General features: G+C 39.3%; 1 protein-coding gene across 2 annotated transcripts in view; it reads left to right on the forward strand.

Annotated features, from left to right (window-relative positions):
- The first annotated feature begins 7,547 nt into the window (after positions 1 to 7,547).
- Positions 7,548 to 25,511, forward strand: part of TMEM161B (transmembrane protein 161B) — a 51,369-nt gene continuing 33,405 nt past the window's right edge. Inside the window, exons 1-2 of one of the 2 annotated variants that reach the window (XM_026672198.2) lie at positions 7,548 to 7,712; positions 25,188 to 25,249. In XM_026672198.2, the coding sequence (XP_026527983.1) occupies positions 25,247 to 25,249 (3 nt within the window). In that variant the 5' untranslated portion in view covers positions 7,548 to 7,712; positions 25,188 to 25,246. The remainder of the gene's footprint in view (positions 7,713 to 25,187; positions 25,250 to 25,511) is intronic. The other variant, XM_026672187.2, reaches the window with a different exon arrangement.

A 25,511-nucleotide genomic window follows, 5' to 3' on the forward strand; every position in this document is an offset into this window, starting at 1 on the left:
AGGTTCCAACTCAAAGCTCAATAAATTAAAATGATAGTTTAAACCACTACAACCACCACCAAAAAATCCCAGTCACATACCCCAGTGATCTTAGCCCAAGCTATGGTTTATGGTTCTGAAATGTCGGACTTAATATATATTTAATACTTATAAAGGAGTGTTGGACTGTCAGGACTTGTATTCAAGAAAGATCTATGTGAAGTAACAATTGCAGAATAAGAAATCACATCTTTTGCTATGTGCAGATGTGCCACTTTAAAAGCATACTTAACTGCAAGTGCCAATTCATGCAGTTAGTGACCCTATGGGAATTGATAATATTAGACATTCCTGCAGGTAACCTAACCTATCAGTCAGTTTAGAAAAGCACGTAATAACTTGTGAGATCTATCTTTTGACCTACTGAGTTACCTCCAGAATTGTAATGGTCAGTACAATAGTAATTTGCCATCAAAAACTCTTATTAGACTCCCACTCCCACATATCAGTCACTTCTGTATTCCACATTTCATCTATTTTTTAAAAAGTCCCAGTTGCTTGAAAACCTCTGTTCAAACAATTGACTTGATTATCTTTATTCAAAGTTTTCCTCATTTAACAGGGCTGATGAACTAAGGCCTGAAAAACTAGATGGGTGATATTTCATAATTCAATCATTTTTTCTATGTTCCATGTATGCAGTATGCAGAACTAAATAGCTGAAATATTTAGAAAGCAACTTAACTGGGTCTATGCCAAAATAAAAAAATATTTTTAGTAATTTAAATATTTTTAAAATCACAGTTTATTCAAAAAGCCATAGTTCTGTTAAATGCCAGTGAAAACTTAAATCAGCATCTTATATCTGTTCTCTCTCTATAAATGCTATGCCTTATAAGTAGAGCACAGATACTCAGTGTTTTTACCTTAGGCTTACTTTAGATTCATCTTAGGGAACATCAGAACATAGTTGAAAGTACAGAATACTTTTTTTGTATTACCCTCACATTCTAAATAAACATTGTGCATGAAAACCTGAGCCATTTCATCACTGGTGTAATTGCTGAAGTCAACAAATTTGCAGCAGGCTTGATTTTTCTTTCAGAATTAACAACCTTGTCTTCCCATAATCAGCATGCATCAAGAAATCTTCAAGGTTTCTTCTATTTCAACCAGAGCAAACAGTCATTTAAATAGGTCTCTCAAAAACATATCTTGACTAATATGTATAAACAACAAAAATCTTCCAAGTTTTATTCTATGATCACACAACATTACTTTCAGATAATGCTACTGAAGCAATGACAGATTTTTACTATTAGGTATAAACAATATATAATGAGCATCTATGGGACACTGCACAACTCCCATCAGTAAAAGAGCTTTATAATTCACATGTTGGTTTACCACTTCAATTTATTTAACTCTGTTATTAGGTAGCAATTGTGTCCTCTGCTAGAAGTGGCAAATGCATGTTTCCAAGGCAGCAAAAGCATAAAGGGGTCCCATCTGGGTATTTTCAAAAGGGTTTTGGAAAATATAATACATTATGCATATGTGCAGGTATTCCAGCATTATTGTGGAGGCCAGTACAGGTAAAAGTAAAAAACTGACTGTTTTGGGTGCCACAGGTTGGAATGACCCCTGAAATCTGGTGCTTTAATTAATTAGCTAGTTTCACTTTAAAGACTGATGGAAAAATAATACAAAATATTTTGATTCCAACTTTGAATCTTGCATTAAAGGTTTTTCACAAGAAAAAAACATTCCCTTAAATTAATGCAGTGATATTCATCCTAGTATCTGCCCTTCCCCATTCTGATTCAAAGGTTTTTATGCATTTATCTGAATATAACAAAGACACATTACAAAAATAAAATAATAAACATAAATATGAATACAGGTTATATGCACAAGGGATAAAAGTGTTCAATGTTTTTGTAGACCAGTGGAACAAAACAGTACATTCCTGGCAATATAGTCTATAGGTTTCCATTTACTACTCAGTTTGCATCTGGGGCCTTTTTGTAGAGCCATTGAAGAAGATTGCTGTCATGTTGTTAGCTTTTTCCTGACTCTCAAACCATATTGAAATTAATTTGTTCATTGCTTTAATTTTCTTTGAAGTAATGATTGATTTTCAGATTTGATTTTTGACCTTTGGGACTTGCAGTGAAATTCTTGTACATACTCTCCTGTTTATACTTGTTTCGCTTTCCAGAATCATCATTTTAATTGTGTTGTCTCCAGGTATGAAAAAATACATAATACATTTCATTTATATTTCTGTCTTCCATAATTCTTTATTTTCTTGCAAATGAAAATATATGTTTATATAAAATTAGTCATTATCTTTTAAAGATGTGCACAACAAACATGTGACTAGTCAGATTCTGATAGTTATAATAACAACAGTGTTACTTCATGGGGTGTATATTATGAGTATCTTTAAAAGTCATAAAATGATTTTACTGAAAATGAAATAAATCATTATGAAAATCAGTACATTATGATAACAAAGCTGAGCCACATCCTTGCCAGTTCTATAAAGTAAACATTGATTACAAAATATATACTGACAAACAAGGAGAAAAGAACAGTGATTGTATTTTTATCACAAAAACCAAGGTGTTATAATGTACTCCTAGGGGTTCGATGTACTAAAGATTTCATATTTTATTTATATTGCAATTGTAACTGAATTTATACACCAAGGCTGCCATTGTATTGGCTGATCTGCACTGCACTCAATGGGACCTATTGCTGACAAAACATCATAGGGTATTGTGTCTGTAGTTAGTGATGTATTTCTTAGAAACACAACTATACCATTGAGCTAAAAAATTTCAGACAAAAAAGTGAAATTAATTTGAACTTAAATAATAGAAAAAGAGATTGCATTTTTCACTGAAAATCTGTGTGGTCCCATGATGATAAAGCTTGTTTCATAGAAAATATATAATCTTGACTACCTAATTCATGTCAACATGTGGCTCTTTTGTTGCAATTATATTGCTTCCTAGATGGCTTGTTTCAGTATATTTTACTAGCAAATTATTAAAAGTGAAATCAGGTATTTTTTCTGGAAAATCAACTGGTTCATAACACAAATCTATAGCTATAGAATAATACATGCTCCTCTGAAGTAGTAACTCATAAATGAGTAATTAAGAAAAGGTTCTTTTAAAATTACATGTTACTACTCACCAATGATGCAGTATACGTTTGAGAACCTTACAAAAGCATTGAATTCTAGAATTCAATTCTGGAAAAAAGTATTTACTCCTGTTCATATTTTCTGAATACATGCATATCTTTACCAGTAAATATTCATTTAGATCTTATATATATTTTCTCATTTGCAATACCATATATAATTTTCTAACACCTGCTTTTTGAAAAAAGATAAATTTGAGAAAAAAAGATCCCATCTATCAATTGTAAAAATTCTCTAAAGCTCTGATATAATAGGGTAGATGGAAGAGGGCACTATTTTACAAACATATAATAAATATAAGAAGAAACTAAACTGTGCAGCTGGATATAAAGGATTTATTAATATGAGGTAGAAATAAGAAAAATTAATAACGTAGTGAATGAAGTCATTTTATGTAAACATTTCCAATTTTCAATGCATAATTTTATCATTTCCCCCACAATTTTAACTTGGCAAAGTTCATTCTTTCAGCAATCTACTTACTTCCTATAAACTTGATAGCTTTAAGATTTGTGGACTTCAACTCCCAGAATTCCTCCTCCAGTCATGTTAGCTCAGGAATTCTGGCAGTTGAAGTCCACAAGTCTTAAACTTGTTAAGTTTGAAGACCATTGCTAAAGGGGGACAATTAGTTTGATATTTTTACATCTGCACTCACCACAATCACAACTTTTACCAGAAGGCAGATATAGGCATTATCTGCTATGAAAAATTATATGTACAGATAATCTTATTTAGCGACTGCCTGTTTAGCAACCGTTCATAATTATAACAGTGATGAACACATAAATTTACAAGTAAAACTACATTTATGAACTCTGCAAGTCTGTATAATAAAGGAAAACTGAAATAAGATCAGAGGCACAGTCACAGCCTCACTTAACAATAGATTCACTTAATTGAATTGCTGATCCCTATTATGGTCACTAAGAGACTACCTATACTCCTTTATACTATATTGTATTGATTTATTCTACTTTAACCCCAATTCTTGCTCTGGTACAGGGCAAAATGATGATTTGCTTTATGGGTGGGAGTTAAATTGGGAGCTTCAGGCAATACAGAACATTGCATAGCTTCAGTATAGACATTAAAGTAACTGTACCTAGAAACAAACATTTTACAAATTAAATGACACCACTAAAATTTATTTATTCCATCACATAAAAGATAAAGGTAAAGGAATCTCTGAGGATTTTACTCTGCAAGTCCTCGCTGATTATAAGGGTGGTGCTCATTTCCATTTCAAAGCCATTGAGCCAATGCTGTCCAAAGACATTTCCGTGGTCATGTGGTCGCCATCACATCAAAGTGCTGCTACCTTCCCACCAAAGTGGTATCTATCTATCTGCATTTGCATGCTTTCCAATTACTAGATTGGCAGAAGCTAGGGCTACAATGGGAGGTCTCACATAGAGCTCGGGGGTCAGCTTTCCAGCCAACAAGCCCAGCATCTTAACCACTGAGCTGCTGCGCTGCCCATTCCACACATAGGTGTGGTTATTTCCACTATTTGTTTTTAGCACATTTTATGCACATTTCTAATACTAGCAATAGTACTTAATATACCGCTTGAAAGTGCTTTACAGCCTTCTCTAAGCGGTTTATATAGTCAGAAAATTGCCCCCGATAATCTGGGTCCTCATTTTACTGACCTCGGAAGGATGGAAGTCTGAGTCAACCTTGAGCCAGTGAGAATCAAATTGCCAAACTGCTGGCAGTCGGTAGCATCAGAATTAGCCTGCAATACTGCACTTTAACCACTGCGCCACCTGGGCTCATTACTAACTACTGGTATTTTATGAAAGTTATATCATATTATACATGAGTAATAGTTAAGCTTTAAATTAGGAGTGGGAGATTCAGATTCTAGGTCAGTGTTTTTCAAACTTGGCAACTTTAAGATGTTTGGATTTCAAATTACAATGTTCTTTGAAGTCCACACATCTTAAAAGGTTTTTTAATCTACCATTTAATTGTGTCTGATTTTTGGAGACTGCTTGGGAAAGTTCCTGCCTTTTCTTGGCAAAGTTATTCAGAAGAAGTTTGTCATTGCCTTCCTAAGGCTGAGAGAAAGTGACTAGCCCAAGGTCACTCACCTAACAGCTAACAGAGAACTAGAGCTATGACTTCAGGTTTCTGGCATGATGCCTTAATCATTGCACAAATGAATTCTCCCTTAAAAGTTACTAAGTTTTTTGAAACAGTTTCTAGTCCATCATCAGACACAGAAGTGCAGTGGATGATCTGAGTCCAGTAATTCGATCTCAAAGTTGCTGTGGGGAAAAACAACTCTTGTGCTCTATTTAGATTTAAGTGCATAGTAAATTAAATTATATAATACAGTGAAACAATGACTGATCTCCCTCAACTTCTGTAAAGAGGCAAAAGCAGAAGCATTACCTATTTCACAACATTTTAGCCTGTGAACCCAAAACAATGTGATTAGTTAATGATAGTGTGACATTGAAGCTTTTTATCTTTGCAAAAAGGATTCTTTGCCCACCCAAAAGTACAAATCATCAAATAATTGAGGCAAAAAGGCCCTTGCTCAAATTAAGGGTTCAAGTTCTTATCAGCTCCACCCCAAACACAGGATGTCTGAATTTGGAGGCAACAATGTGAACTCTCAAAATGGGCTTTGTTCCATAAACAAATTTTATACTGTAATTCCAACCTTGATTTATATTCAAAAGATCAAACTGTCAGCAAAATGATCATGAGGCAAAGTAGCTTTATTTGTACCAGTAGATGGATTCACAAATGTTAAGCTCTTCGGTGGGTAAAAATTAGATATATAAAATCAATTATTTGGTGATAAGTTCCACACTGGGTGGCTAAACTCCACCGTGTTTTCTAAGAAACGATTAATTAAGTAAATGTAAAAATTATCATTACACATCATCAGGCAATGTATGACAGGATACCCCAAATATGGGTAGTCCTTGACTTACGACCACAATTGAGCCTAAAACTTATGCTGCTAAGTGAGACACTTGCTAAGTGAATTTTGCCCCATTTTACAACCTTTCTTGCCACAGTTGAGTGAATCACTGCAGCAGCTAATTTAGTGACACAATTGTTAAGTGAATCTGGCTTCCCATTGATTTTGCTTGTCAGGTCGCAAAAGGTGATCACATGGCCTGCAACCCTCATAAATCTGAACCAGTTGCGAGGTATCCAAGTTTTGATCACGTGACCATGGGGATGCTGCAACTGGGCAGTTAAGTGCCAAGAATGGTCTTAAAGTCACTTTTTTCAGTGATGAAACTTCGAGCAGTCACTAAATGTACTGTTGTAACTCGAGGACTACCCTATACAGCAAAACGTATGAGATACTGTTCATAACACCACCGCAGGCTCTGCTTTTTCCCTTTCTCATAGATCAAAAGGGCTACTCCGTCTGTTTCCTTTTCCTCCCGGTTTCGAAGTTCGCTCTTCCACAGAAGGCTAAAATAATAACGGCCGCTGAAGGAGCGGAGAGGACGGGCTGCCCATGTACCTTGCGGCAGGGGTCTCCAACCTTGGGCCCTTGAAGCCTGGCGGACTTCGACTCCCTTTTGCTGGCTGGGGACTTCTGGGAGTCGAAGTCCGCCAGGCTTCAAGGGCCCAAGGTTGGAGACCCCTGCCGTACGGGACCTCCTCCGTAACTCGCGCGAGACTCACGGCCGCACTAGCACGCCTCCCTCGCGTTCCTCTAATGGCACGAGACACGCCACCCAAAACTTCCGGGTTCATGCCGTTTTACGTGAAGACAGTGGTTGGTTCAAAATAACGCTTTGCGCGCGCCCACGCCCACCGACTTTACCCCACCGGCAGCAGTGCCTTGTCGTGCTTTGAGGCGACCAACAACCGGGCTGTTTTCTTCTTCGTAGGTTCTTAACATCTCTGCCACACCCATTACTGTTTTTACGAGATTTTTGTTAACAGATGTCCATTTATTCTGTTGTCTCTGCACCTCAGCGGAACGTGTCCTCATTTCACCAGGGTTTTTTTTTTTTTTTTTTTACGCCGTCAAGTACGAAGAGCAACTTTAGTGACCTCTAACATCACGTGACAAAGCACCCCCCCCAAAATCGTTGTAGTTCTTCGCGCTTTTAACTTCCAAAAAGCTGCGGAGTTTCCAAGTTTGTGCCTGTTGAAAAGAAAGTCTAGGAAATGGGCCTTTGCGAGCAAATTTATCTTGCTTTTCTCTTGGGGAATTCTCCGTGAGGCAAATTCACCTCTAGCGCAGTGGGCAGAACAAACCGGTTGAGCCTGCAAGCAGAGAGATGGGTCTTTTTTCTATTCAGGCGAATCCGGAGACAACCCACACGGGGTCCTAATGGATCTGGGTCCTGACGTGACCTTTGTAGGCTCGATAGGCATGAGCCGGGAAGTAGAAACCGGCGCTGGTTAGGGAATAGGCTCTTAAGCACCGGCAAGATCCCGCTTTGAGGATTTATGAGCTGGGTGTGGGGAGCGCATGTGAGGAGGAGGAGGCGGTGGTGGAGGCGGAGGCCGTTGGGACAGCATGGTGAGTTTGAGGAGAAAAGTAGAAGGAAAAGAAGGAGTTTGGATTGACTTCATCTAATTATTATGTTCTCGGTTGGAAAAAGAGGCCAGTGAATATAGAATTTCTCCTCAGTTTGCTCACGTTAGGGGTATAGGACTCTTTCGATTTCAAGGTATATTAGTAAACAGCGGCACTCTAATGTTCCTTGTTTATTATAGATCACAAATATTTGCAAAGTTTAATGGGAGCATACCTTACAAGCAATACAAACTTGTAAATAAAAATGCCATATATATTATTTAAGACAAGGTTATGATCCTTCCCATTGGGCAGCTGGTGATACTGTAATTTACTTTGTAGGGAGAAAGAGTCCAGCTTGAACAGGCTTCTGTGTTTGTTGCTTGCCTTTCTTCATCTCTTAAGAAATCTTTTCCATGTTTTTTCTGTGTTAATAATATGATTGGCCTTGGTAAGTAGGCAGTGGCATGTTTATATCTATAAACAACAAAAAGGAATCCAGTGATTAATGATAAGCATATGTTATTACTCCATAAGGAGTTTTGGATGATTCATTTAATCCGTAATAGTTTTGATGTAAAATAATTCAGATGCAGATGTTCAGCAGCACAGTTTAATGAGGTAAAACAAATATTGGAAGAGAAGACAAAACATTTTTGTTTAGTACTCTAAAAAGTTAGTCCTGGTTTTCAGTTATTCTAATTGATTTTTTCAGAGAAGATAATTGAATTATTTACAGTATTGATTATAATATAATATAATCCATTTGCCATAATGGAAGTTAAACCATACAAAAAGTTAAAGAACATAAAAGGGTATACAGTGTTACTGACATTCTGCAGACATTAATGAAAACATGATTTTTTATTTATACAATTGCCCAGGTGGCCAAAGGCTACTATGATTAGTATTTTAAGTTGCTATGACATCCAACTCCCAATGACTCTGAGTATCTCACAAATAAAAATACTGAAAATAAGAAAAATTAATACAATAATAGAGAAAAGTAAAGGAATAAAACGGTAACAACAATGGGACAGGAACAAAAGAGAATCAAACCTCCACAAGAGGCTTCAACAAAGATGTGGTCAAAGATCCAGGCCTTTAAACTCTTTGAAACACCAGCATCAGGCTCTCAGGGAGAAGGGGACTTCATTGGAGAAAGCATGGGTTACTACAGAGAAGGTACAGTTCTGGGGTCTCAGTAGATGGCATTTGAAAATCAAAGGAATCCAGAGTGTTATATAGGCTGGGTAGCTACTGTGAGAGTTCCCCTCAGGTAAGCAGACCCTATGCACTGCAGCATTTCCACTGTATCTTATGTAAGGAGGAAATCATTGATCAGAGAAGGATTTGATTAATTGAACTAAGTTACCAACCTTCATTGTTATGAATAGTTATTTGTTTTCTTCTTAACCTAAGACAACTCTTGAACATTTGTTTCGTGTAGTGGATAAGACATCAAGCTAAAAACTGAGGCTGTGAGTTCTTGTCTCACTTTAGACATAAATCCAGCTAGGTAATCTTGAGCCAGGCACTCTCTCTCAGTTCTAGGAAGTAGGCAATGGTAAACCACTTCCAGAGAATCTTGCCAAGGGACTGGTCTAAGCAATTGTCAGGAATAAACACTGAACTGAATCTAAGCCCATCCCTCCAAAAAAGCAAAAGCCAAATCTAGTGAGACATCTGTAATGTACCAAAATCTTGATTTTAGTCTTAGTTTTAATTCTGCCTACTCTGCAGAAGAAAAATGTGGTTCCCATTATGTTAAGTTTTAGATATCATTACAAAAAGCTAAATCGTTTTCTCATTTTAATGCAGAATCTTTATAAATATTTATATATGTATTTTGTTTGGTTGTTATATTGTCTTATGAAATTGCATCAACAGTGACATTTGGGAATAATTATGTATCATGTGGGTAAGATATATATATGTATCAGACTTAATCTTTTTGCTTCGTGTCATGTATTTTATTTCTATAGCATATATTCCTAACATTATGAAAACAAAGTAACGAACACAATATCCCAAATTCAACATATTAAAATTAGATGGAAAGATTAAAATCAGTCAGAAGGAAGTTAAAGGGGCCATGCTAAACATATTGTGTAAGGGTGGATAATCTTTGGCCATGATGCCTGACACAAAAGGAGCTAGTATTAAAACAGCTGTTGTTTGAGTAGAAGCACAAGTTCTGTATCAACTAAAAGAAAAGTGAAACTATGCTCAACACTGACATGTTTCCTTCTCAGAACTTTCAACCCAGATTACCACCCAGAACTTTCCATAGGAAAAAAAGATTGCCACCTCTATACTGTATAATGGATGAATTTTGTGAACTAAAATAAAGTCCTGTTTTCAAAAATAGATGGATATGTCTAAGGACTTGGTGCTTATAGTAGAATTCTTAGTTTTAGTTTTTCTGGACTTTTAGAGTACTTTGGTACTGACATAATCTCAAGAGCAGCTTCTCTTGACCAAAGGATCTTTTTCTTCATACAATAAAAAAGGTAAACATCCATAGAAACTGAATTTGTAGTCATGTTTCCTGGGTTATATATTATCCTGGCCAAATGTGTTCGCATGCTCTCTCTCTCTCTCTCTCTCTCTCTCTCTCCCTCTCCCTCTCCCTCTCCCTCTCCCTCTCCCTCTCCCTCTCCCTCCCTCCTAATCTTACTTTGTTATTTCATGCCCTTTATATTTAACTTGTTCCATCAACCTTGAAAAAGGTGCCTGGCATGATGTGGTCACTTACTATTGACTTATAGATATTGTTTTAATATTGTTTCATACTGTCCAAAACAAATAGTTTCTTAGGTTAATATGGGGCACAAAAATATGTAATCAGTTTTCTTGCCCTTGAAAAAGTACAATTATTTCCTGTAAGAAGTTTACTGATATGATTGTGTTATGTTCACTACATTTTTGTACTATATCTGATGATGGTTTATCCCCCCAAAAATATGATCAACAGATTTATTTAAAGGTAAAAGCTTTGAAAAAGTGTACAATTTATTGATAAACCATATTGATTCACAATTGTTTTTACAAAATAAGTTCAATAGAATGAATAACAGAATAACAGAATTGGAAGGGACCTTACAAGTCTTCTAGTCCAATCCCCTGCTCAAGGAGGAGACCATTTCAGTTGTCCAATCTCTTATTAAAAACATCCAGTGATGAAATACCCACAACTTCTGAAGGCAAGCTGTTCCACTGATTAATTGTTCTTTTTTTATAAAACAAGTTTTATTCAATTTTTCACATTGCAGATACTAAAAGATACTCTTTTCAGTGGACAACATATTTCCAGGTCATCACTTTTACATGCAAATATGATAATAGTTATATATTCATTTTTTACATTCAACTTCCTATCTTATCCAATTTTTACTTAATTCTATTATTACCTTTTCCATTCGAACTTTTACAAAAAAGAACAAAATAATCCTGATCTCTAATATTAATCTCAATCTAAACATCCTCTCGTTTCATTTCAATTATTTCAAGTATAATTCTTAAACATTAATATTTCTTTTAAGAATAAGGATAACAATATGTATTTGCCTAATAAATTATCATTATCTTTCCTTCCTCTTAATAGTTTATCTTAACTTATTAATACTCTTTTCTCATTTGAATAGTTCTTTTATCTATCAGATTATCCATTTCATCGCATATTCTTTTCATAATTCTAGATTAGTACGAGCTTTTATATATTCATTTTTTACATTCAACTTCCTATCTTATCCAATTTTTACTTAATTCTATTATTACCTTTTCCATTCAAACTTTTACAAACAAATTAATCCTGATCTCTAATATTAATCTCAATCTAAACATCCTCTCGTTTCATTTCAATTATTTCAAGTATAGTTCTTAAACATTAATATTTCTTTTAAGAATAAAGAATATTAATTTTTCTAACTGTCAGGCAATTTCTTCTTATTTTCAGATTGATTCTCCTTGATTAGTTTTCATCCATTGCTTCTTGTTCTGCCTTCAAGTGCTTAGGAAGTAGCTTGACCCCCTCATTCTATCAGCCCCTTAGATATTGTAATACTGCTATCATGTCACTGTAGTCCTTCTTTTCATTAAACTAAACTTACCCAAATCTGCAATGGTTCTTAATAATGATATGTTTTAGTTTCCAGTCCCCTAATCTGTCATGCTGTTCCCTGTACTTTTTCTAGCATCTCAACATCTTTTTTATATAGTGGTGACCAAAACTGGATGCAATATTCCAAATGTGGTCTTATAAAGGCATATAAATAATGTTATTTGCTCATCCCAGGAATGCTTTTTATTATACAAATATTTAAATTAGAAGAATGTATCAAAAAGCACACACACACACGCACAGAGAGAGAGAGAGAGAGAGAGAGAGTACATGAACACCATATACAGTGTAAACTGAAAAATCTTCAACTTACGTATGTAGTCAAGTCAGAACTTGATGTGACTGGGGTCTGTTTCATGATCCCACATAATCCAGCTCTTTATGGAACAGTGAAGTGGTTTGTTCATTTACTATAACGCTCTTGTTTGTATAGTAAGAGTTTTGAACTAGCACTGGGGAAACCCCAGTTCAGGTACATCCTCAAACCAGGGAAGCTTGCTGGGTGATTAATTCTTCTTCCTATCTACTTTAAAAGGTGGGTCTGGTAAGAAAATAAGATAGGAATGGTTATTGCCTACACTAATCTCTTGAATGAAAGATGAGGAATAAACCCATCAAAATGATTTAAATGTTACATTGATGAGTTGCAAACTTTATCAAAGAAGAAGACAACTCTGAATTTAAAAGTTGCCTTATCAAATAAATAAATGTCTTTCTCCCCATTCCTCTGAAAGTTCAGATTAAGAGAAACAACAATTATTAATTTATTTCCACTGACATAACTCAGTGGATCTCTTTTAAAGCTGATTATTTCAGTGGAAAAAATATTTTTTTCTTTTTAGATAGACTGGCCAAGATAATCTAATACATGGTGGGTGAGAAACTTGAGAATTTTTTTGATGAAATAGATTTTGTAGGGCAATTTCAGTTGGATTCAGATGTAGATTTGATCAACATAATGATCTCCCTTATCCAGAAATAAAATGGGCAACATAATTCTATTGATTCTCCTTTTCACAGCATCACCACCGAGCATAATAACATGTAGAATCACTTAAATGAGAATTGGGAGCCATAATTTGAGTTTATTAATTGACTGAAGTTGCACAGGTGAAACTTGTTCCTCACAAAACACACCCTATGTAGGTAAGGAAAATTCACTCTGTTTTTGAGGATTACATTCTCCCTGAAAAAGCTTTTCAATGGTCCTAAACTTACAACTGCCTATCATGGTCATAAACTAGGCAGTCATGTCATCAACCCATTTTTATGCCCTTTTTATGGTCATTAGGCAAACACAGTAATCATAAAGTGAATGCAATAATCGTTAAGCAAACCAATAGTTATTTATAAACACGATTTTGCTAAAAACAAAATAAATGCCAGTTTTCAGCAAAACATGATCCCATGGCCATGGGATGCTGCAAACAGCCATAAATGTGGCCCAATTGTCAAGTGTCTGAGCTAAGCAACGGTCATAAGTTGAGAGCTATCTAGTCTGACAATAATGGTAGTCTTTGAAGATAGTTCAGAAGCTGCAATTAATGTAAAGCACAGCTGTTGCTTTTGAACTGAGTAAATATTTAGTTGGGGTTTGAAATATTTGGAATGGTTATAAGATCAATTCTGAATGCATTTCCAAACCTAACAACAAAACAAACCTTCACAGTTTAGGACTCAAATAATTTTAAGGTGGTTCTCTTATATCAACAATTTCTTTACTAATATATTTATCAGAGGCCTTGTCAGAATGCTATCAATTTCAAAGATTAAACTGTGACATCAAATTAAAAATACTAGTATTCTAGATTATGCTTTCACTTCCTTTTTAATCACTTTATTATTTTTGAAAATAATGCTTTGGATTTGTAAGTAATGTTTAAAATGCATTGCTATTTTTAAATACAGATAGTCTTCAATTTACTACCATTCGTTTGGTGACTGTTCAGAGTTACAATAACATAGAAAAAAGTGACACGACCATTTTTCATACATATGACCATTGCAGCTTCCCCATGATCAAAATTTGAGTGCTTGGTAACTGGCATGTATTTATGATGGTTACAGTGTCCTAGGGTTACATTATCATCTTTTGTGATCTTCGGACAAGCAAAGCCAATGGGGCAGCCAGATTCACTTAACGATGTTACTAACTTAATTGCAGAGATGCATTTAACTGTGACAAGAAAAGTCATAAAAATGGGACAAAACTCACCTAACAACTGTCTTTTGGAAATGTAGGACTCAGTTGTGGTTGTAAGTTGAGAGCTATCTTTATAACAATCCTCAATAAGATTTGTCTATCTGCGTATCTGATCCTTCAACAGCCCCAGTGCCATAGCTTGGATAGGCAGAGGTCTTTATTTGTAATAACGCATTACCTGTTTCCTGCTTATGTTGCATTGGCCACAGAGAAAAACTTGGTATTCTGCTGGCCTGCCTGCTGCCCAGCAGGACTCCATAACATTCATAGTGACCATAAGTTGTTCTAACTAATCTTGGGACCTAATACATGTAGGCAGGCACATGTTAGACACTGTTTCTCTCAAATCAGATATATTATCTAGAATAAATCCAAAGGACATTTCCACAAGCCCTTTGTTATGATCAGATCATCTCTTGGTCCTGGTGAAATTGATTACCTCTTGGGATCCCCCAGAGAAAATGAGCTGATTAAGGTGATACATGCCTGGGCATCTTACAGACTGATGGTTTATGTTAGGGCCTTTAAAGTTATCCCAGTAATGTTGTGGGTCAAACTGGTCCCTGTTTTTCAAAGATCTGAGAGAGAAGAAGTGGAAGAATAGTTACCTGTAATGCCAACTGCTTTATAGGCTGGCCAATTCTCTGTAGGAGAAAGGTCAGCAAATAGATCTTCCCACCTAGCCTATCTGACTATTTGGTATTAGCAAAATGCTATGTCAAAGTCTTGAGTTTCTGTGGATGGAGTCAGTTGTGGTGACTGGGATTACAACGGATTGTGTTGCTTGAGACTGCTTCTGATCAGTGGATAGGGTAAATAGATAGAATACTCTGTTGTCTCTGATCACAGGAAAACCTGATTTCTGTCTCCTGTGGCTCTTTAGCAGCTCTGGGAGAGCTATTATAGATTGATCCAGGATGTGGTCAACATCTCATTGAAAGATAGGATGATGTCAGCTGTTTTGAAAGAGGCTGTGCCTCCTCATTAAAATACTCTCCTTGGATCCCACTAGGTTTGATATCTATTGTCCAGACCATCTATTTTTAGGATAGGTTAATGTCTGTAGTTTTCTTATGGGGTGATAAGTTTATATAGCTATATCTGCACTGGTGTTTGATGTTAAAATTTAAATTAGCAGCCTAGGGCAGGGGTCTGCAACCTTACATACTCAAAAAGCCATTTATACCTGTTTCCCAAAGAAAACAAAACACGGAGCTAATAATTTAGCCAACTCGACATCACTCACTCCCACCCAGTCACATGACCCCCCTAGCCACGCCTATCCAGCCAGTCATTAGGACAGAAAACCGGTTGTTAAATTATTTGCCACGCCTGGTCCCACTTCACCCATCCCCTCCCAGTCACCTCTTGCCACACCCAGCCTCGGGTGTATTGTTCACATTTTTCTCTCTCTCTGTCTGTCTGTCTCACTCTCTGTGTGTTTCTCTCTCTGTGTGTGTGCGTGTCTATGTGTATTTCTGTCTCTTGTCCCTCCCCCCCCCCCCTTCGCTCTCTGATTCTGATTCTCCAGAGCCTTATCTCTAGCTGGGTCTTGTTGCCCAACAGACTGCAGCAGGAAACAGTGGGTGGTGACTTCCGGCCTTTGTTGGTGCTAGACGCACCTCGGTCGCTTGGGGAGATGTGCAACCTGCTTTCCACCCTGAGGCACTGGCCCGCCCTGCGCTGTGACCGCTGCTGCTGCTGCTGTTGCCAGGGGTAGGTGGGGCAGGGTTGCATTGTGGCTCTGCATCATAATAGGCTCCAGGAGGAGCAGGGGACCCCATCTCCCCCATTGTGAAGTGCACTACATTTCACTGTGAGAGAAGCGGGCAGGCCATGGTGGCGGCAACAGCAGTGGCGTCGGCCACATCGGGGTCAGGCCAGTGTTTCAGGTTGGAGAGCAGGTCACATGTCTCCCTGAGCAACTCAGGCATGTCCAGCACCACCGAAGGCTGGAAGAAGCACCCACGAGATCCAGAAAGAGATGAGGCACTGGAGAATCAACCCAGCCGCTTCTCTCCGCAGCAGGGGGATGAAAGGAGGGAGCTGTATCAGAGGGATAAAAGAACCACACTTGTTTCATCCATGTTTTCTAAGGAGAGCCTCTAATTTAAAAGCCCTATATAAAAAAAATCAAAAAGAAACCAAAATGCAGAGCAGGATAGTAAAATTCAGGCCCACAGTTGCTATTATTCCCTGCTCCAGAATTTATCATGGAAGCATTTTTGCTATAGTAAATTTAAAAATTGAAGCTATAGAACCCTGTAGAGAATACATACATCTAATTTATGATCATAATCAGTTTTGTGAAGAAAAGTCTAAATTAAAATAGGATTTTTTTTATAAAGAGCTTGAATATAATCAAATTGCATCCTCTGTATCAATGGAAGGTTATAAATGATGAAACGTATAGGCACACTTCCCCCCCTTTTGTTTAATATTGGTGTCCTTTTGGATCAAACCCCAAAGGCCGTTGAGTCCAGCAGTCTGTTATCTTAGTACTCAATCAACTATACAAAAAGCTCACTAGTTTCACAGTAGATGATGTGAGGCAGTCATACTGTCATCAAGGACATATCATAAGTTTTAGGTGGTAGATAAAGATGTGACTATTTTTTTTAGTTTCACACAATCATAGTGGCTGAATATATATTTATACACACACACACACACACACACACTCATATATATATATGTGTGTGTGAATTACCAATCATGCATCATCACAAAATCTCCAGAACCATAAAGCCTACAAACTTGAAATTTGGCACTTATGTTCCTCTTGGCTTCTAGGTGCTCACTAAGAAAGGGTTTTTCGAAATGACTATCAGAGCATTAGTATTTCCTATATTATTATTAACACGCTCTGACCTGAAAAGAAATCTGTTCCAAATGCAAAACACAAACAGAGAGGAGTTTCAGTTTTTCACAGCAGCAACCAGGTTTAGTACAGAACAGTTGAGCTAAGCCCAGGCTCCTTGCTATCTCCTTCTGGCTCACACAGCAAATACTGTATCAGTTTCCATGGTTCAGTTTCCAAAGAGCCCTCAACTCTCTCTCACACACTGACAGGATGTTAGCCAGATAAATACCGATGGATGCTGGTAGGCAGAGGCACAATTTCCCCCCTTATTTTCCTCCCGAAAAAACTAAGGCCGATCACATAGTTTCATAGCGAAGCACAGGTAAAGAGCTACTCATTAAATATGACTGAGTTAATATTTAATACTAAGATCTAATTATTTCACTTAGACATGATATGTGATCTAAGGCAGGGGTCGGCAACCTTAAACACTCAAAGAGCCACAAAGGTCCTAACTGGAAGCCCCCATTCAATTCTGGAGCCAACCGGAAGTCTGGTTCCCCTACCATAGAGTGCAGCATCCTTTTTCTTCTACTTTCCCTACCTGAAAGCCCTATCAATTGTGGAGCTGACCGGCGACAGGGAGCCACAGCAGAGGGATAAAAGAGCCACATGAGGCTCCAGAGCCATGAATTGCTGACCCCTGATCTAAGGCATTGCAGTTTGAAAAACCATAGATATGTAGAAGGCAACACTGTCCTATTCTGGCAATATTAATGCTATCGGACACTTCTGTTAGCTGATCTTCAAGTGCAATATTCTATAGGGTGAGAGGTAAGACTATTAAAAAGAATAAAATGATGTAACATCAGAAAATAAAATTATAAAAAAACCACAATATTAACTTTTAACTTTCCAGTATATAATATTCAAAAATGGTTGTAGTGGTAAATAGCTGAACTAGACATTAAGAAACTCAGGTTATATCATCTGCAGTTAGAACAAGAATATTTATTTAAAAAGTTCTGCATATGTTACATACCTGACCAATGCAGGAATTTTTGTTAATTCGCTCACCTGTTTTATAAATACCCAACATTAAATTATCACTTGATATTTTTATACATTTAAATTCATCTTGACCTCTGCTTATTATTTCACCCCAACCTTATGCATATATATTGCATAATTGAAGCTCAAAAGAATACCTCCTATATCTAATTAACAGGTTGTAGCTTATAGAATCTTCTATACCATAGTACTTTTCTCTGTTTGACTTTCTATTAAGGTTTCTTGTTTCTAAAATAAGATAATCACTGACTAATTTGAATTATTATTTTTTAAAATCTGTTGAAGGGTAAATTCTCCACTGAGCTGAGGGGAGAATCCAGGATGGGTAGTCTCTAGTCTCCTAGCTCTGCAGATCGAGTTGAAAAACTGAGGACACACCCCCTGGTAACGGTCCCCAGTTCTTCACTCGGTTTCAGTGTGTTCAGACCACCCTTTAAGGGCTCTGAATAGTTCAGATTGTAGAAGAATATTCACCCCTTCGATTGAGGTTTTTTTCTCTTTGAGAGGCTTAGAGCAGGTTTGACAGCTAGCCGGCTTGCCAGTTAGCACTTTTGTTTTTTGTTTTTTTTTTACTCCCTTAAAAAAAAAAATTCTTTGCTGGGACTGGTTTTTGGAATTGTGATTGTAAATTTGGTTGGAGGTGCCCCTGAGAGCTCGTGTGGCCCGGGCTGGTGGGGGGGAGTCAGTGTCTTATTCAACTCACTTTCTCCCGGTCCGTTCTTATTGATCTGTGCTAGCCGCGAAAACCAAGAGGCACTTCTGCCCCTTTTCGGCATCGGTGGCCATTTCAGACATTTCAGGACAATTCTGCAGTTCATCTCCAGGATTGTCCCGGAGGAGGGTACTGGCCATCTGGATTGAATCCTGACCCCCTGTCCAGTCACCAGAGCACTGTGGCAGCAGTGAGATGCTTGAGACTGCCAAATTGATTGTGGTGCAGCCAGCACTGGCTTGCAAGCCTCTGATCTGTCAGGGCTTGTAGCAGTTTTAAAGAGTCAGCCTTTTTTTCCCCTTTTTGCTTTGACTCTTGCCCTAAATTGCGAAGCTGTGCTGAGCTCACCACTTTTGGGTCGCACTAGCCTCCTGAAGTGGTGGACAGCTGCTGTGACCAAAGCAGACAGCTTTATATCAAATGAATTTTGTTTTTGTTTTTCTTTTGCCCCTTTTTTCCTTTTCTTTCTCCCTGTCAGTGACAATAATTTTTGGCGGGCTCAAAATGGCCGCCAGAGGAGCTGGCCAATAATTATCAGCTCCTCAGCAGAGTAGGAGAGAGCTGCAAGGGAATCAACTAAGTCCAGGTCTGCTGGGCTGGAAGCAGCAGCTAGGATCAGAGCTAGGACCCTAGCCCCTAAAAGACCCTCAAGGCAGGACAGGAATAGACAAAAAGCCCTAGATAAGGAGTTTGATAAGGCAGTGAGAGACTCCAAGATGGCTGAAAACAGGGCTGTCTCTCCTCTGCTCCCATAAGATGGCAGGCAGCAAGACCAATTGGCAGATAGAAAATATTTGACTGCCTGATCTCCTGGTGGCTCAAGTACTCAGGATTTGCAGGGAAACCTCCAAATCAAGGCAAAAGCCACTCATACTATTTCTGAGCCACCACAAGGATTTTTGATTGCTGCATCTGGAAGCCAAGCCTTCAGCAGAACCAGACCTGCACCTGAAAATAAAATAAAATAAAATAAAATAAATAATAATATTTTTTTTTTTTTAAAAAAAGCCACCTTTACCCCTACAGTGGCTGGGTTGCGGCCTGAGGAGACCCACAGGCTAGAGATGACATCCTTCATGAGAGCTTGGATCTCCCAAACAATTAGGCAAGAATTTCAGGCTTAAGTCAACCAGCTGCCTGGTTTGGACACCAACAGAGGCATTCCTCAGGGGCAGGCTTCTGCAGAACAGCCGATCTACTTCAGAAATAGTTCTGCATCCCCTTCAGAAAGAAGCCAGTCTTATGTTTCCGAGAGGGACCTTCCAGAGAGGGCTTTTCAGACGGAGAGTTAGAGGTAGCAAATCCCCCCTCCTTTAAGGACCTTTTCCAGCTGGCTCTCTTCAAGACTCTGCTGGTTAAGCATAAGAGCATGGCTCATCTTAAAAAAAGGGACAAGGTCACCGGGATCTTCCCCCAGAGGGAGAGGATCAGGAAGATTACGTATTCACTGAGAAAACATCTGTAGTGGATGCTGTGCCCCAGAAGTTTATGAATGTGATTAAAAAGCAGTGGGAGTCCCCTGCGGGGTACACTCATGCCAGTCTGAGTCTACCTTATTTAATGGGTGGCTGCAGCAGCTGCAGAGTAGAATCCCACCTGAGGACCTCAGGCTGCATCAGGACTTAAATAAGATAATAGCCTCAGCTCAATCGACAGCTATTGCCACCCTCAAGTCAGCCAAAATTTCTTCCAGAGCCATGGCCTCATCTGTAACAGCACGTAGACTCATCTGGCTAAGAAACTGGCAGATGGATGCCAGAAACAAATGGAAGCTGGCGTTTGCTCCCTTCAAGGGAGAGAGGCTTTTTGGGAAGGCCCTGGATCCCTTTTTTGATGGAAACCAGGGACAAGCAAAAGATCCTGCCCTCCCAGGGGAGGCGTTTTGATTACAGGTCTTCACCCTACTACAGAAAGCCCTCCTTTAAACAGGGAGAAGCTGGGGCAAGCTTTCCCCGTCAAAGTAGGCCCTTCTTCCAAAGATCCTCATCATCAGGCCAATAGACCGGCCTTTGCCACCAGAGAGCATCAGAGGCAAGATGACAGAAGGTCTTTTTGGGGTTCCAACAGACCTTTTAGATGCAACAAGTGACACCCAAGCCTCCTCTCCCACAGGGGGCTGTCTGGGACTGTTCTGGCAGAGATGGGAACAGATCACGACGGATACTTGGATCCTGACAACTTTATTGTCAGGTCTCTCTCGGGAGTTTTTTTTCCTTCCCCCTCAGTGCCTTTGTGTGCTGCCCCGTGTCAAGGGACCCCTCAAAGAGGGATCTCATGGTATCGGCAATCCACCAGCTGCTGGACGTTCGGGTAATCCAGCTGGTTCCTGGAGACCAGGAAAGACAGGGGCTCTATTCAATTTGGTTTGTGATTCCAAAGGCCTTGGGGTGAGGTGGGGTGGTGAGCAGTCTTCAACTTGAAAGGGCTCAACAGGCATCTAATCTACCAAAGATTCAAGGTGCACTCCCTCTATCCTACAGGGCCTACAGGAGGGAGATATATTTTTTTTAGCTTTCCAAACACCGTCAGTTCCTGAGGTTTTGCTATGGCGGCCACCATTTTCAATACAGGGCTCTCCCATTCGGCCTGTCATCAGCTCCGTGGACTTTTACCAAGCTCCTGGTGGCTGTAGCGGCATACCTCAGATCCTTACCCATAAAGATCCAATGCTATTTGTACGACATCCTGATAGCATCCTCTTCCAGACCCCAGGCAGAGGAGGATATGATGTTGACAATCAGGATCCTTTGAGAGCATTGGTTCTCGATAAACCTGGACAAATGCCACCTAGTACCATCGAAACGTCTCTTGCATTTGGGGGCTATCATAGACACCTTAACTGGCCAGGTCTTCTCTCACAGGAGCGTTGAGACAGTATAAGGGACGTCACACCACAGATCCTGTCTGCCAGAGAGGTGCCTATCATCTTGCTGTCTCAACTTCTCGGCAAGATGATATTGTGCATTGGGATTGTCCCAGGGCCCGCTTCCATGCCTGAACCCTGCAGTGGTTCCTGCTCCCCGACCAGAAGACGTGAAGGGGCGACTCACCATGGAGGGTTCGCGTCCCCTTTCTGGTTCTTCATTCTCTCCATTGGTGGCAGTCCCGAGCCATGGATCAGGGTTGCTTGTACAGGGAGCCCCAGAGGATTACCATCACCACCAATGCCAGTCTGTATGGTTGGGGGGCCCACCTGGGAGTCCAGGTTAGGTGGTCACAGAAGGAGGTTGCCCACAACATAAATTGGCTAGAGCTCGGGGCTGCCCGCTTAACTATCAAGGATTTGAGGCAGGAGGTGATGGGGAGACAGGTTCTTCTCCTCACAGACAATGTGGCCACCAAAGCCCACATAAACTGGCAGGGGGGCACTCGCTCCAGATCTCTAATTCAGGAGGTGACTCGGTTGTGCAGGTGGACGGGGAGACACCTGTTGTCCCTGCGAGCAGAAAACATCTCGGGAGTTTCCAATGTGCAAGCAGACTGGTTGAGCAGGGCCATAGTCGACAAGTCGGAATGGCGACTGCATCCCAGTCTGTTCCAGGAGATGACGGAATGGTTCAGCCATCCGATTCTGGATCTCTTTGCATCTCCGGAGATCTCTCAGCTCCCGAGGTTCTTTGTACAGTTCCTAGCACCGGGAGCAGAAGGAGTCAACGCTCTCCAGTGCAGGTGGCCCCAAGGGCTATTGTATGCCTTCCCCCCTACCTCTGATTCTGGGAACAATCAGAAAGGTGCTGACAGAGAGGGCGGAGGTTCTGTTGGTAGCCCCTTACTGGCCCAGGTGCGCATGGTTCGCTGACCTGGTGGGCTTGTCAGTAGCCAGACCCTGGAGAATTCCCCTGCACAGTATTTCCCTCAGCCAGGGTCCAATCGAGTACCCAGATCCAGCCTTGTTTCAGTTGACTGTCTGGCGCTTGAGCAGGTGCTCCTGAAACAGGAAAAGTTTTCCAGAAGGGTCATTCAGACCATCCAGGCGGCCAGAAGACCTTCCACGACCAGGATATACAATGCATCGTGGAGGATTTTCTGCGGCTGGTGTGCCAGTCACCTATTGGAATCTACTGCTGTGTCTATGGCAATGTGTTAAAAGAGTTCCTGCAGGACGAGTTGGACAGAGGTCTTGCCCCCAGTACCTTGAAGAGACAGGTGGCTGCCTTGGCCTCGGTTTTTTCGGTCAAGGACTCAACTACTCTGGCCCAACACCCCAGGGTAAAAGCCTTCCTTAGGGGAGCCACTAATTTGAAGCCACCGGTGGTCCACCATTACCCCACCTGGGATTTGCCTAGGGTCCTGCAGGCACTGACTTCTCCCCCATTTGAACCTTTGCGTGAAATCAGTCTTCGCCTACTCATGTGGAAGGTGTTATTTTTAGTCGCCATTATTTCGGCCAGGCGTATCTCGAAGTTGACAGCCTATCCATCAGAAAGGACCTGTGCATGTAAACAGGGTGATTCTGTGGTTGGGCCCTAACTTTCTGCCCAGGGTGAACTCCTTATTCCATCGCTCACAGGAGTTGATTTTGCCAGGGCCTACCCATGCACTTGAGAGAAAATGGCACACCTTGGACGTTAGGAGGGCCCTCCGTATATACATCAGAGGGGCCTCCTCTTTTAGGAGGACTGAAGCCCTTTCCGTTTCCTTTCAGCCGTCAACTTTGGGTCGCAGGATGACACCATCTACTGTGGGTCGCTGGCTTAGAGCCTGTATTGCGAAGGCCTATGAGTTACTGGCTCTTCTTGTGCCCAGGAGAATCACTGCGCACTCAACCAGGAGTGCAGCAACCACTGCAGCCTGGGCAACGCAGGCTTTGGTTTTGGACTTTTGTAGAGCTAAGACTTGGTCATCTGTGACCCCATTCATAAGACATTATAAAATTGACTCCTTTGCCTCAGCAGAGGCATCCTTTGGAAGATGAGTCCTGCAGGGAGTTCCTGTAGAAGGGACCTCCGACCAATCCAGTTCCCTCCTGTAGGACAGCCATCAGCCAACTTTGGTATGTCCCATCCTAGCTTCTCCCTTCGGCTCCCTGAGAAGAAGCATTCAGATAGGACCAACGCCCCTTTCCCCTGGCTTAACACTTCAGTACATGGCAGATCATATCTAGAATTCTTAACTCGTGTCTGGAACAGCTATTTTATCATTAATGATATTCCCTTTTTAATAGCAATGTATGTTTCCCATAAATAATATAGCATAGACAGTACTCTGTCTTCTTTTGAACTCAGGAGTCACTGACTTAGGACAAACATAGTCATTTGTTTAGCCTAAGTAATACATGGTGGTCAGATATTGATCTTAATATAGAGTATAGTGGAAACAGTTTGATTGCATGAAATAGGCCTAGAAAAGGAAAATAGGAATATGAGGTATTTTTTTCTTGCAGGTAAAAATTGAAAAGCAATTAACTAACGTATTACTCTGCCTTTATAACATGAAGCATATTAGAAAATGCTATTTTAATTATAGCTCTATGTATTGTGATTACATTTTTTAAACAGATAGTATTATTGTGACGATTGGATATTAGAGCTGTCCCTCAAAGCATTGCAGAGCACCTTTAATAGTTTACATTTCAGAAAGAAAAGGAAACCAAGGAAAGACAGATTTGAGAGATATTGGTAGGAGAGACCTAAGGAAGCTTGGAATCCTAAAAGTATCTTTCAGAATGATAGATGTATGTGTATACATTTAGTGTCAGGAAAGGGAAGGGTTTACAGTCTTTAGATACTTTTTAATATCAAAACAATTTCCAACAATTTCAGTGTACTTAGTGAAAATTAATTTGATTCCTTGTTTAAGTGTGCTTCTGATTTATTCTAGTTTCATATTATATTACTGTGATAACTAAAAGTGGTATGTGACAATATGTACCAGAAATGCTCACATTCTTTTAACTTTTAATGGAAATCTTTAGGTGGAATCCTACTGGCACAAAAAATAATAAACAATTCTAAGTGGGAATTCAGTACTGTTCTGTCAACAGCATTCAGTTGTCTGAAATATTTCTTATAAGTAGTGCTGAAGATACTATATTAGTGTTGTCATATTTGTTAAAATTATTTAGCATTTTCTTGAAAAATCAAATGTTCAAATCATTCTGTGTCACTGACTTGCTCATTTGCTAAAAGTTTGGATTACTGTAAGTTAGTACAGAATCTTGCAAATTATTTTACACAGTTGTATTGATTCTTTGCTATCTAAGGTATTTTTGACAATAGTCATAAAGTATGACATCACATGACTGTTGCTTAGCAATAACAGTTCTGCTTGTCCCTGTTGCTGTCCTTAAGGGAAGACCATATAGGTCATTAAATGAAGACCTCATGTAACTGCAACTTCTAATTTCCTGCTAACTTCCCCCTAGACTTTACTTTTGGGAAGCCAGCAGGGATGTTGAAAATCATATGATTGTGGGGAATTCTGTAACAGCCAGAACTTTGAGGGCCAGTCATGACTCCCCCTGTTCTGTGCCATCATAATTTTGAATGGTTGCTGAATGAATGGATATAACCTGAGGACTATCTGTACTTTGTAAACAGTGGGCACAAATTATTATATATTGACAGGAATAACAAGAGAGACCTTGCAATGATGGAAGTTAGAAAATGACTTGGTTGGTTACCAAATGGTAGGTACCATTGATTACCTACCAGATGTTTTGCCATTTTAAATACTCAGAATTGTTTATTTTTCTTAATGTGCACTGAAATGAAATGATTTACATAATTTGTCTTGTATATATCCAAGAATTATTAACAGGTTTGAACTTGATATATTTGATGTTTGGATTTTAATATTCTAGTTCTTAGCCTTTCTGTTTTCTGCCATATGAACTTCTATTTATTTAGCCTTATCCTTAAATTGATATTTCACTGCTTTTAATTTTTTGT

This window comes from Notechis scutatus, chromosome 2 (genome assembly GCF_049901735.1).
Source record: "Notechis scutatus isolate UNSWTSFEM ecotype Mainland chromosome 2, rNotScu1.2, whole genome shotgun sequence".
NCBI classification, from domain to species: Eukaryota; Metazoa; Chordata; class Lepidosauria; order Squamata; family Elapidae; genus Notechis; species Notechis scutatus.